Raw genomic sequence first — 14786 nt, forward strand, 5'->3', positions numbered from 1 at the left:
ACGACAACCGGCAAATCAAAACCCATTAGAAGCACAGAACCAGATGACGCAAATAGTGCGGCGACAACAACATATCAACGCAGACAAATGTCAAAATGAGCCAGATAGACTGTACTGCAGAAAGAGAAACTTGTGGAGTTATGGAAACATAAATGTGTTTGTACAATGTGTCATCGCCACTGTATAGGATAAAAATGAAGCAGCCTGGAGAGAAATCGCGCTGGAAATACAAATGCCAGGTACTCGTCTCCTTCGTTTTTTCTTGTTTTATCAGGGATGTGATTTTTCCGGATTAATCCGGAATTCCGGATTTTCCGACCTGAAAATGTGACCTACGTGAATCATGCAGATATGTAAAAAAAAAATTAAATAGGGGGGAGGGGGGTATCTTACAGCCGTCGCCATAATAACCCTGGACGGAACCACAATCGCCGTCCCCGCGCAACAGGGCCACACCGGGCAGCACGTCAGATGACAAAGAGATGCATTTTCCTTCCTTTCCAAGTATCAACAAGGACGTGTTTCCGACCATTCGCAAATGGCGGATGGCGAAGTATGATTGTATTCACCATTCACCAATCAGACCCGATCGTTTCTCTCCTCTCTTCTCCTCATTTGCGACGTTTGGCTGTCACTCGCGTGACGCGAAACAAAGCGGCAAACATATACACGTCGGTTTACTTGGTGGATTTGGAGCGTCAATTTTCACAGAAATGAGAGGAAAAACGAGCACCATTGCAGAAAATCCTGGTGGGGACTGAGAGAGGGACGATGCAACAATATTGGTTCCGAAAAAAAGGCAAGGAAATAAGTTACCTCTGAACGTTTCTCAATCGGAAGGCTGCAGCCTCCGGAGGTCTCATGCAGGTTGCATACGTCATCGAGCCTGGTTTGACCTAACTGAGCATTACATTCGGATGTCATAAACATATTACAACAATTTACGATTAACTAAGAATAATAGTAAACTTCATTATTGTTAATATTGTGACTCTTGATGAGTCTTGATGACGTATGCAGCTTAGAAATGCGACCTCCGGAAGACTGCAGCCTTAGGATTGAGAAACGGCATCTGTATCATAGTTTGTTTCAAAGGTTTCGTGTTTTTAAAGTTTTAAGGTTGACCAGTTTGATTAAAATAAATAGCTCCTGTACTTTTTTGTACAATTGCTTTTATTTATTAGTGTCAACTTTCTATTGTTTATGTTTAACAAAGTTACTCATCTACAGGGGTCTAAAATTAGAAAAAGAGACCTTTAAGACACTTTATCATAACTAAAGGTCCTGTGTAGCACATTTGACAGATATTTGTATTAAAAAAATACTCTGGTAAAAATAGAAGTACTGATTTAACTTCTTTACTCAAGTAAAAGTATCAAAGTACAGGCTTGGAAATTTACTTAAAGTATCAAATTAAAAGTAGCCATGCCTTTAGTTCTTTATAAGCCATTGCCTACATTTTGTTTGGATGTCTGCAAAATAGGCCTTCTTTTGACATGAACATTTGCATGTGGCACATTTAGCTGTTAAAGTTGTGTAAAAATGTAAAACAAAAATAAGTTAAAACATTTTTTTTTGTCGTGGTTGTTGTTGTAGAGAGAGGTGGTGATGGAGCAGTGGACAAGACACTTGCTTTTGATTCCCACTGTTACACATCCACCAAATAAGTTGTTATGTGTCATACTGTACAAAAAAGTTGCATGTTGCACATCTAGCTGTAAAATAAATTAAAATGTGTTTTTTTGTTCAAATAAGTTGTTATGGGTCCTACTTTACTATCCGTATAGATCCGCCACCAGTTTGATTAGCGTGTGTGTGTGTGGGGGGGGTCTTGATATATTTTCCTGCTTTTTTGTCCTTAGCCAATCACATGCCTGTTTTATGCTTGAGACAAGTCATGATTAAAATGAACGCTAGATGTTGTTTCGGTTTGCTAGCCTTCGCTTTAGCGTGTGTTCGCCCAAACTGCGGACGCGTTTGTTTGCGTGCGTCCGATTTTTAAAAGTCTTTAAACTCGTACAGTCTGACATTGATGGGAACTGAGATCATACAGTGTGACATGGACTTAACTACGATCTTGATCGCACAGTGTGGCAAGCAACAATCCTAAAGGACTTTTTAAAATCACATAGTGTATACCAGGCTTTAGTCAATCATGTAAATCAGGGATTCCCAAAGTGTGTAACGCGCAACCCCCAGGGGTACGCGAGAGGAAAAATGTAATGGTGGTCTGGTCCAACTTTTTACATCCCTGGTTATTTGCGCATGATTAAACATGAGTCTTTATGGCAAGAAAACAAAGCTTTGGTGCGTGTTTTTTTTTTTTTGGGGGGGGGGGGGGGTTGGGATTGGGGGTGCGCCAACCCGGTTGGAACATATAAAGGGGGTGCACAGGAAAAAAAGTTTGGGAACCGCTGGTGTCAATTATTTCACTCCGGACTGCACTGAAATCAGATCTGTGTCACTACGTTTAACAGAAAGCGTTCACTATAAAAAAATAAATGAACATATTTAGCATTTAAAGGTGCTACTTTAAACACAAACACTGTGTTTTTGCTTGCTCCCACCCAAATAGGTGCATATTGGACATGCTATAATAAATGATCTGTGGGGTATTTCACAAACACATTCTAGGCACACCTGGGACTTATATTACATCTTGTAAAAGGGACATAATAGGTGCTCTTTAACTATAGAGTGAGCATTCAGAAATGTTCCTGTTAAGTGTTCACAGAAAAAGTACTGTAAGGTTTTTGTTATGCTGTTTTTTATATCATGAGGAGTGATTATAAATTGTGTTTTGAAGATTGTTTCACTGGCGATGGGCAGTGAAGGTGAATGAATGGGAGAGTGATTTTGTGCTCTTTTGTTAAGATACTACAAGGCACCATTCATTGACATGAGGGAGTGAAGATGGACATTTTCTATATAAGCAGCAATGCCTTAATCCATAATAGAGCAACCGCTAGCCAATAAAGAGCTGAAGAGGGATGTGACATATACTCTTCTGGGCTTCTAGAAGACCAAATGTTTATTTTGGGATGAACTATTCCTTAAATGTGCAAATAAAACTGCAGTGCAATATGAGTGTCATAGTCTGTTGTTCTTAAGAAATTTTCAAATGTAGACAATGAAAACACACTTTTCAAAAGGCACAACAATATTTTATTGCTTTATGTAAAGTTATAAAAGACATGAACGCTGCAGAATGTTCCCATTGCCTTGCTATGCTTACGTTCACATTGCTAAGATGTGAACGTAAGCACAATGTATTTTTGCATCTGATTGAGAAAATACTACGATTCATGCATTTACATGCTTTTCTCCTGATGATTGGATCACAGATCGGACCACACCATCCTTTTCAATATGCATAAAATTTGCATCCGATTGACCTCAATTGTATTGATAAAGGTGTTAACATGAAGGATTTTCTATCTGACTCAGCCATCAATACGATTACAAACTGATTATTTGGTTGCATGTAAATAGCTATTGATAGTTTCCACAGCAAATCTGCTTCATCATCCTGTGATTTTGCCTTGTCATTAAACACACTATAAACAAGTTTCTCTGTTCTTGCATGGTCACGCTGGTGAATGACAGATGAATTGACTCATATTCACTATGACATGACACTTTATTTTAGTTTAAAGATCACCCACCTTTGTGCTCACTTACATACACTCTTAAAACGAATGTGTTAAATTAACACATCTTGTGTCTAGTTAAGGACAACACACCTAGTGTGTTGTCCTTAATTTAACACATCTCTGTGTTATTTTTAGAACAACACACTTTGTGTTGTTTTAACACATCTTGTGTTGTCCCTTTTATTTATATGAACTCTAAATCAGCACGAAATGACACATAATGTGTTAAAATTAACACATAATGTGTTAAATAGTTTAACACAAAACAATGTGTTAAAATTAACACACCATGGATGTGTTAATTTTAACACATTGCTTTGTGTTAAACTATTTAACACATTATGTGTTGTTTTTAACACATTATGTGTTATTTCGTGCTGATTTAGAGTTCATATAAATAAAAGGGACAACACAAGATGTGTTAAAACAACACAAAGTGTGTTGTTCTAAAAATAACACAGAGATGTGTTAAATTAAGGACAACACACTAGGTGTGTTGTCCTTAACTAGACACAAGATGTGTTAATTTAACACATTCGTTTTAAGAGTGTAGACTCACACACATGTAATGTCAAAGACTAAGGAAAAAGAGGGACAATAAGGAAGGGAAAAATAAATATAACAAAAACAGAATTATTGCACATTAAAATGCAAAGCTACTGAAATCACAAGTAACACAAAAAAGATTATCTAAAATGCTTATTCAACAAATTCCTCTTGTCCTTTTATACAATGTGATAGTGATAAGAACTGTTTTCAGTCATAAACTGTATTTGTGAAATGCTGCAGGTATCTGAGAAACAAAGCTGTTGAACTAAGCAAACAAGCATCAAAATAAGTGTAGATATCTTAACATGGGAACCTATTGTTTAAAATCAATGGACACAAAAGTAAAAATAAATTACATTTAGCATTTTTTTTAAATCCTATTTTAAAAGATCATTGAGGTTATCATTGGACTCGTGCAAAACATACCCCAAATTGTAATTTTGCTTGCATATGATACACAAGTTCTTACCATTTACTTATACAGCACATCTTTTCTTGTCGTTTCATGTATTGGTTTAACCCTTTTCTGTTTATTTTACCATTATCCCTTGGGTTTGGGGTTAGAACAAAGGTTTTTTATGCATAAAATGACATCCAAACTCCATTTTTCCCCTCAACTCCAAGCAAACCATGGTTTAAAAATAGACAAAAACATTGAGAAACCCATCTATTTAATGACATTTAAAGCAAATCCAGAGTCTAACCCCAAACACAAGCGACAATAATTTAAACGCCAAAAATCATATGCACACAAAATTGGAATTTGCCATTTGTAATGCACAACTTTTCACACTGATTGCTATTTATATGAACTTCGTGCGAATGGGTTGGTTGAAAATAACCCAGCATTTTTTTTTTAGTGTAATTGTGTGGACATTTTTAATTGTTTTTTATTCCGCAAAATATTGTTTCTCATTGAATTCTTATACTGTCATGTAAATTGTCGTATTATTAATTACTTATTACACAAAACATTTTTATACTTAACTAATTTTATGAGAATCTGTTTACATGCAGGTGTTGTGTTACTTATATTTAACAGAATGTCTAAAGAGGATCATCAAACCAAATTAATAGTAGTAGAACAAAACAGCATTAATTTTAACTTCTATAAAATTACTTTTTTATAGAAAAAACAAGTTCCTATACCTTTTGACCAATTAATTTATCAGAACATGATTTTTTTAAAGACCCTTGTTATTAATGAAATATCTTTTTTGATAATCTAACAGAGTTTGCACCTACAAACAACTATTACAATACTAATTCATAAAAAGTTTTATCTAAGCATAATTTAAAATAATTTATATTAACTACTATAGAAAGGTTTATTATAAATTACATTTTCACAATCTTCCTGGGCTGGAAACACTCGCAGGTTGGTTATGACCGTGGGAACCCTGCAGATAAGGTAAAACATATTTCCCTGAATAAACTTAAAATGCAAACCCTCCACAGTCAAAAGCATCAAAATCAGAATCTCCTTCAAAGTCAAAGCTGTTAAAATGTGGCGACTCTATGGCCTGACTGCAGGCGTGATATGAACCACTTCCTCCTATCTCAGAGAAAGCTGTGGAGTGGGTCATATCAGGAGCACGGACTGACACGTTAGAGGAGGACGGTGGACAGGTGTTCAAGTAGGCCAGAGCCGAGGACGCGGCTGCTCCCCCCATCAGCAGACAGACGGCTCTTACGGCCCGCGCGTCGCTGCTGTTTCCATGCCGCAGACAGTCTGCAGATCGAAGGGGCGGAGCTACGGTGGGACTGCGGGGAGACCGCTGGTTTATGCTGCCTAAAGTTCAAAACAGATATGGCACATAAACATGTCAATGATCTCGGCAATAGTTTCTGCTGTGTTCATAAAAAACAGTGACAACAAAACAAAGTGTTCAATGTATTTAAATCTAATGAAGATTGATGATGTTTGCCATGTTGATCCCAAAGCAGTAAAATGCTTAACATCAAATCATCAAACCAAAATAAAGAACAAAACTCACACTGTAAATAGTATCATTATAAAAGTTAAAAAGGTTTACAATAAGGTTGTATTTGTTACTATTGGTTACCATTGGATATTGGAATCGATGAGATTTTGTTAGAAAAATATCCATATTTAAAACTTTATAAACTATAACTTGCCTCGATAAAGGCCTATGCACATTCTAGAAAGCGAGAGAGTAGTTTTCCAGTGAATGACGCAGGGTGTAGTGGTGAACATTCATGTGCAAAGGGAAGAGAAAAATAAAATGTCTGTTACAAGTTAAAAGTCTAAAACAAAGATTTTAAAACAAATTATTGAGTATTTCGATATAGGACAATAGGATATTGAGCTATTCTCACCGGATCTTATGACTTGTACGCTACGTCCTACATCACATGCAGAAAAAAAACACTCTCTCTCGAGAACGCACATTGGCCGTTAGCCACATTATTAAGCTAGTTATTATAGTTTATAAAGCTTCAAAATCAGGAGCACAATTTACTTCCATTATAAAGCATGGAGGGCCAGGACATTTTCTAATATAACTCAGATAGTGTTGATCTGAAAGATGATATTCATATACACCCAGGATGGCATGAGGGTGAGTAAATCATGGGATAATTGACATTTTGGGTGAAATGTCCATTTGAGGTAAATGTTAACAAATACATCCTTATTGCTACAATTACAGACGTCATCTACAATATATATGCCAATTTTTGGCAACAATTTTTAAAACAACAAAAATAAAAATATTCATTTTGTCCTCATTCTTACAAATCATTTAATGAATTGTAAGAATATATACACCTGGCAGACCTAATATGAGCAATGTTGTCGCTGTGTGAAAGTAAGATGTCCCACTTTACCCGGGTTGACTCCTGTGCCTGTAATTGTTGTAGTATAACCTACTGAATAATTTGTTGCTGTAAACACGGTAGGAGTTATCTTATACTCTTATCTGAGTGATTTGTGGCAGAGGTGAAGGCAAAAGTGAAGTGGAGGTCATAAAGCAGCATTTTAACTGAGCGTCTGCAGAGAGATATCAATATACATCTGGCCTTTGGCATAAAGGAATAGTTGTAGTAAACTAGAAGAGTATTGGAGTATTTGACATATATGTAAATGTATATGTAAATGTTCATGTTGTACATATAATAAGAATAAAGCTACTTTGATAAACAAGTGAAATTTGAGTTGGTGTCCTGAACCTCACTGGCATTCATTTAATGACCGTAAATCATCTATTTTAGATCAAGTTTTAATATTAAACATTTATAAACAGATGCATTTTTTCTTTGGAGAAATGTCAATTGTCCAGGTTGTACATGAAATCGGTTGTACATAGCGCAAGCCAAAGCAGTTTCTCAATATTTCTCTTTCTCTGGGTAAGAAAGTGTACTTTTAAGATTATTTTAGGTGAGATTATATATGTAAAATCTGCAGTCGATTAGTAAAGATAGCGCCTATTTAATGTTTTTGATCTGACAATATTGAAAGTGTGAGTTCTAGGCACGACCAGCAGGTGTCAGCGCTCATCTAGGCTCATCTCGGCCACTCCTTAAAAACCCTGCTTTTGATATCTGTGTCTGATGGTCACAGATGAGTTTTGTTTTGGGTATCTAACAAACAGTCTTTGGTCTTAAGTCTATTATTTGTTTCTTCTATAAATATTAAGTCTCTTAATTGTATTATTGTTTAGGTATGTGGTTTTCTAAATATGACTTTATTACACTGACCTAATGAAATTCTTATTTAAAAAAAAAACATCAGATGAATGTGATGTAATTAATGTCCATGTAATTAAATTACATTTATCTGATATGTTTTTTTTTATAAAAGTTACATTAGGTCAATGTTATAAAGTCATATTTAGAAAATCACATTGGTTCAATGTAATAATTTTACGTGGAAATTGCCACGCAATTAAAACACTTTCCACTGATGAGGCTTTTTTGAGTGTAGGTACTCAACTTGTTTTTATAAGTTTCGTAAATTTATCACAAACTATCACAAAATAGTATGTTAAATTTACCTGCAAACCCAAGTTAATTCAACTTCATGCTGCATATTTTTTTTTTTGTAAAATTGTGATGTATGCAATTTAAAATAAAATAGACTACAAATTAATTAGTAGTCTTAAAGTGAGTAATATGAAAGACACACAGATTGCATACAAAATCATAACCTGCGAGAGATGCCAGGAGGATTACCACAAAACAACTGCACTTTAAAATTAAAGATTGTTCTCCTTCAGTTTGTGGGCCGTACTTCTTTATTTACATATTGTTTTCTCATTTCTATGTAAAGGACTTTGAATGACCTCTGTGTATGAAATGTGCTATAAAAATAAACTTGCCTTGCCTTTCAAGTAGAGGAACAAAACCAACTACTGAATTGACCTAATTCTGCTTTTCCAAACAACGCTTTGCAATTAAATAGCAGAAAGTAAATTAATATTGCCAAATGAAACGACCAATAATCAATCATTTATCGTGAAATAATAGTTTGACAAGAGTTTTTTAGAATCCCCTAACCTAACCCAAATTTAACAATCTGTCAATTCCTCCAGAAACCAGCGTGAGGCGCACTTGAGCATTTACATTATTTACAAATAATGGAGAGGATTGCTTTGTGGCACCACAGCACGAGAATTTTATATTCATGTAGTATTTTAATTATATTAAAAAAAGGGTGGACGCCTTAAATTCATATTGTTGTGCTTTATAGTGGGTCCCTCAATGCTAATAGGAGGTTCTGGACCACCCCAGACCCCCCCCATGGTAAATTGCACTTTTGTATGTGAAGGAAGACTGGTTTGAATCCACACCTCTCTGTCTGAAGGAGTTTTCTCTGGAGCGGACACATGGGGAGTTCAGGGTCATGTCACTAAAGAGGGGAGACGAGTCTTTGTCACTGGAGATGTCCGAAAGCAGTTCTCTGTCTGTGATGCAGGGTGTGATGCTCTGCTGTCTCTTTAGTGCAAGTGGTGAGGTCACACCCTGAGTAAAGAGAGAGAGAGAGAGAGAGAGAGAGAGAGAGAGAGAGAGAGAGTACAGAAACATGTACTGAAACAGCTTTCTAATCCATATATCTGCTTATCTCTCATGTGAGATTAAAACACTTATCATTGATATAGGATCTGGCGTTGACATATTATATAACATTCACTGAGAATAATCCAGATGTTCGAGTCTGTAAGCATTTGGACTACATTCATGAAACCACACTGCTCAACATCAAAAGGCATTATTCATTTGCTTTGATCCAAATGCAGAATCTTAAATATTTTGTTGCAATTTTAACCTCTTAATTGTTTATACTCTTATTTCCAGGTTTTAATGGGAAAAGAAAACCTGTTATGTTTTAAGTATCTGATAATTGCAATCTTATGATAAGGAAGCATGGTAAAGTGTTGTTTTAACAAATAATTATTTACCTCTTTCACCTTCCTGAGTACCTTCAGCCATTGACTGTTGGGAATAAAAACCATTAGTTGCAATTCCTCTCATTTTAAGAATATCTTCTGTCCTAAACCACAAATATCTATGTGAAATGATTTGAATTTCTTGAATCAGACTTTACCTGCACTCATCAGGATTGTCTGAGAGCAAAAGAAGAAATTTGTCTTGGGGTAATATGATGGCAAAGCAGCTGTCTCTGCGTCCTCCAGCGGGTAAACGGGGCAAATCCAGAATTTCTTTTCCCTCCACTATGGACTCACAATTGCTCTGCAGCGCCACAACCTGGTCAGGCGGTGAGTCTGCATCTCGGCACACCATCAGATTTCCTTCTACAGTTAACACCAGATATTTTTCCTTCCATTGCTTGAACATAAAGCCTCCTTAAAAGAAAAGAATAGAAAAGAAAAAAATAACACCGGGTCAGAAAACAATGTAGCTGTTACTTGAATTAGTGCCTCCACGTGATAGAAATATAACCAAGAAATCATAAACCTCTTCGGTTAAAAAAAATTTGATAATACCCTTAGAACAACAATAAAGGGATTTTTTTATGTATTATTTAAATATTTGTTGCAGTTGAGCTCATGAATGTAATTAGTTTACTGTATTTGTTAGTGGGCCATTATCATATCACCAATTCTTAAACTATCCTCATCCTAAATTCGTGGTTCGCCAATAAGCAATAGTTGTTAACCAATACTTAATCCCTAAGCTGCTAAATTTTTCTTTAAAACATGTTTTGTACAATGTTTTAATCTTTCCAGAAGAAAAATGTACTGACATAGTTAGTACTCGTGACATCTGAGCGTCTTGACTTATCTTAATATCGAAAGTAAACAGGTTTTTTCTCACAGAAGGTCTGCATTAAAAATTAGCTAATAGAATTTTTCAAATCAATATTTTGACCTTCTTATGATTGTTATCGTGAAATATTACCTGATCACACTGTCAGGGCTTATTTCTGTGATAACAAACCGGGTGCCTATACATTATCCCTTACATAACAATAATAAATAAAGACTATAGGTTTATTTATTTAAATAAGTTTAGTGGATTTTATAGACTTAATTAAGTAAAATCAGAAATGTGATCTTTGTAAGTTGCCTTATAATTTTAAGTTAGTTTAACTTCTTCCCATCTCATCCATGTTTGTAATCCGTTGTACTGTAGTTCTGTTTTTGATTGGTCCTCACGGACCATTCCATTCCTTCCATTAATCAATTATATTTTGAACTGAGGCATAGTTTTTTTTTCTCGCGATAAGTCATTCCAAACATCACATCGACTGATGTTGGTAGGTTTACTATTATCACATCCACCGCACTAGGCATTATTTTTAACCGAAGGAGTTGTAAGAGTTTTATCCAAACATTAATGCCAAGGAAAGCCTCTTATACTTAGGAGCAGCAATCTGTAGGTGTTTGTTGGAGGTAGCCTCATAGTGCATTATTTTTAATCATAAGAGATGAAGGAGTGTTATTCAAACATTACTGGCAAGGAAAGCTTCATATATCTGGGAGCAGACACGTATCGAGGTGTTTCTTGTAGGTTTTAGTACATACTGCTTCATCTTTTAATAATAATTATGTGACTTACTTACATCAGGTAACCTGAAAATGCCAATAAAGTGTTTCTTTTTGCAGTTTAGAGAAATAAGCCTTTTCGCGTTTGCATGAAAAACCACATGAGCATTTAAAAGTTTTTGCGATATACAGGAGTTTTTGCGAAATTGATGAGTTTCCATTAGCCGTATTTTCAATTTGCAATGTCAATTTGCGCAATTTAAAGGGTAAGGGCCGATTCACACCGGATGCGTGGCGAGTCTGTTGCTTGTCTTTCGCATGGCAGCTGCGTGGCGTTTTCTATGCCATTGCTTACCAGAAGCGTTTCTGACCCAGCGCTACTGCTAGCCTATTCTGTATACATGTATGTTTCCTATTGATAAACTGACCTGACGCTTCCAAGACGCTTGCGTGTGGCGTGAAAAATAGGCGTCACTCGGTCCTATTCCTATTATGCATGTGTTTTTTCTGAGACGTGCGTGTCATGCCGGCGGTGTGCACGGTCAAACCTGTTAACATTGGAGCCTAAATAAAAACGGACACGCCACGCATCCGGTGTGAATCGGCTCTAATGGAAACGCAGCTACTGTCAGAAAATAGAAAGGTCACAAATGGTCCCTAGCTGTCACTGGGGTGGTACCTTTCAAAAAGTACAATTTCACACCTAAAGGGGCGGTTTCCCGGACAGGGATTAGCTTAATCCAGGACTAGGCCTTAGTTTAATTAGGAAATATAACTAGTTTTAACAAACATGCCTTACTAAAAATATTACCTGTGTGCATTTTGAGGCAAAACAAAGGGCCCTGATGTATTTTAAGATATGACAGTGCAAGTTTTTTTCAGTTTGGACAGCTCTTCAAAATGTTTTAGTCTAGGACTAGTCTAATCCCTGTCCGGGAAATCGCCCCAAAGAGTTTATACTAGTACCTCAAAGCTACATGGTACCAAATGTATACATATCTGCATATGAATGGTAAATATTAGGACATTTTTTAAAGTGTACTGCTCCAGTGACAACTTGGGACCATCACCATCATTTGACCTAATTACAAGAAAAACACAGAGAGACAAACCAGACAGAGGTGTGTGACACATGTTATCCTGTGAAAGCCAGAAAGCAGTTGATAAAGAGTTTAGATTAGATTAGAGATTATATAAACCTCTGATGGATTAATGTCAAAGAATACTGAAGAACCTCACCAATTGTGTGACAGAACGAGTACTATAATACTACAATGTTCAAGATCCTTGATGCCCTACAAATTAGATTAAGGAAAGTCGGGAAAATTCAATGCTACATGAACATAATTAACTGCATATAAGATAATAACATTAGTTTTGGTGTTCAATGTAAAAATCTGTATTATGAAGCCAAACCAGAACCACTGCTATAAAACATGTAAACAGATTTACAGTGGTACTATTGAAACTTGATTATATCTGCACATTCTGAAACGGTTGTACTGTATATTATACAATGCTTTCTACAGTATAAGGTCTTTGTTATACAGACTATGCAGGACAGATCATAATCTGTGCAAACAGCTATACAGTATAACAGCTATACAGTAGGATATACTGGGTTAATTTTAGGGATACACTGAAATATCAGCCTGGTCTCACTGTTAATAGTAATATTAATACGTAACTTTCAAAAACACAAACATATTTTTGTATGTTTAAATACATGCAAAAGCCTACAATTAAGACATATTTGCAACATTTTGCAACAATTATATTTAAAATATGAAAAACAAAATGAATAAAATTAACATCTTTTGTGATTTTATGTTGTGTTTCGGTGTAATTATTGTGGCATAAGAGAAGACTGCATAGGAGAAAACGCCTTTTGTGTGTCATGGCAAACAAACTAAATATTGCAAAATGGTTAAATGATTACAGAAATTGTATTTATTATAAGGCTTTAAAGTGTAGTCTTGTTTGATTCCCTGAAAGTCATGAGGTAAATGAGTAAACGGTTTTAAATAAATAAGAAAATACGACTGAAAACATGTCATTAATATGAGTAAGAAACACCAATACCCTCGATTTTAATAATTATAAATAGGAATACACACAAATCTATAAGTCTGTAAAGCTGTTAATATGTAAATAATTAACGTATTAGTCCTGTCAAAACATTGATATTAGGCTATACGTTTCAGTGTGTATGAAAACGTAAGTAAATGTACAACCACACTTTATGTAAAGCACATATCGGCCTATATATTTGGTATCGGCAGATAAAAGCATTTTTCCCACTATAGGACATTGGCTGATTGTTTAAAAATAGCAGATGATCAGGGCAGATTATATCCTGACAATCAAAATGGTAAAAAACACATATAAGAACTCATGCTGTGTAATTATTTGGATTTGGGTCACAATGTCAACAGTACTGCAGATTGTGTGCTCTGGACTTCTAGGATATCATAACATAATAATTGTAAAGTAATTTGAGTAAAAGCTAAAACTATCTATCAGTATCGGTAGATTCATTCTGTTTAGTCGAATGTTGTATCGGTAGATTCATTCTATTTAATCGAATTTTGTATCGACACAAAAATGTTGTATGCATTTCAAGTAATATTATATTCTGGGTCATAATAATAACATCGTTAAAGTATCTGTGGTGCAATGCTTAAAAAGTTAAATAAAACATAATAAATATAAAATAATAGATGTACAGTTTCATGAAAAATTAATTACTACATACACACCAATACATAATAACAATTGTTTTACTGCAATAGCGTATCATTACTCCTTTAAAACTGACTGATATATGGTATGTATAGATAAATGTGACTAAAACATTAAACAGTCCAGGAGAGCTGTAGTGTGCAAAGTAAACTAAAGAAAAGAGAGGAAACCTGAAGCTTTACCGTATTTCCTGAGGAATCCTCTGTGTACCACTGCTGTGTTCATTCCTGTGCTCAGTCAAGCAGCAAAGATACAAAGCATTCAAAGCATTGAAGCTGTGGCTTTGCTCTCAAATGAGAGAGAAAGAGAGAGAGAGAGAGAGAGAGAGAGAGAGAGAGAGAGAGCAATAATCCCTACTCATTTAGGACATTTCCCTCAACAGTGCCCAATCTCTGGATGCTGAGCAAGGCATTATGGGATTGTAAAAACTGCTTCTGAAAGAGAAAACACACCAGTGCTCAAAAACATCACATGCAAACATAAGCCACCAGTCAGAAACTAAACTTACAGAAGCTGAATGCAGAATGTCTGTGATATGTGTATGATCTTTAATCAATCACTGAAATGTTTTATCAGGTAATCTAAAAAAAATTTATATTTAAATGACATGTGTTTTATTATTAAAGTGTACAATGCGTTTTGTAGGATAATTGCTTTAATTTGTTTACAATACTTATTTATGAAACATCTAAACTTTACCTCAATCCCATTGTGCCAATATTACCCACCTGGTGTGATATCATGGCTTATAGCGCAATAATGCTAATAATTTACTTTCAGATATAAGAAATGTTGAATAAAGTTTCATTGTTTACCACTTACAATCAGCTAAACTTTTGTGTATTTTAAAAATGTATGTACATGCAGGTATGAA

The 14786-nt window shown here is 35.3% G+C and overlaps 1 protein-coding gene across 1 annotated transcript; it reads right to left on the minus strand.

The window, feature by feature from the left end:
* Positions 1–4209: 4209 nt before the first annotated feature.
* LOC135770547 (uncharacterized) lies at positions 4210–14385 on the minus strand. The gene is made up of 5 exons (XM_065280207.1): positions 14095–14385; positions 9769–10027; positions 9623–9656; positions 9014–9185; positions 4210–5994 (listed from the first exon to the last, which is right to left on the minus strand). The coding sequence occupies exons 1-5, from the start codon at positions 14135–14137 to the stop codon at positions 5639–5641; spliced, it is 864 nt and encodes a 287-aa protein (XP_065136279.1). The 5' UTR covers positions 14138–14385; the 3' UTR covers positions 4210–5638.
* Positions 14386–14786: the final 401 nt, after the last annotated feature.

The sequence above is a fragment of the Paramisgurnus dabryanus genome, chromosome 8 (genome assembly GCF_030506205.2).
Source record: "Paramisgurnus dabryanus chromosome 8, PD_genome_1.1, whole genome shotgun sequence".
Lineage (NCBI taxonomy): Eukaryota > Metazoa > Chordata > Actinopteri > Cypriniformes > Cobitidae > Paramisgurnus > Paramisgurnus dabryanus.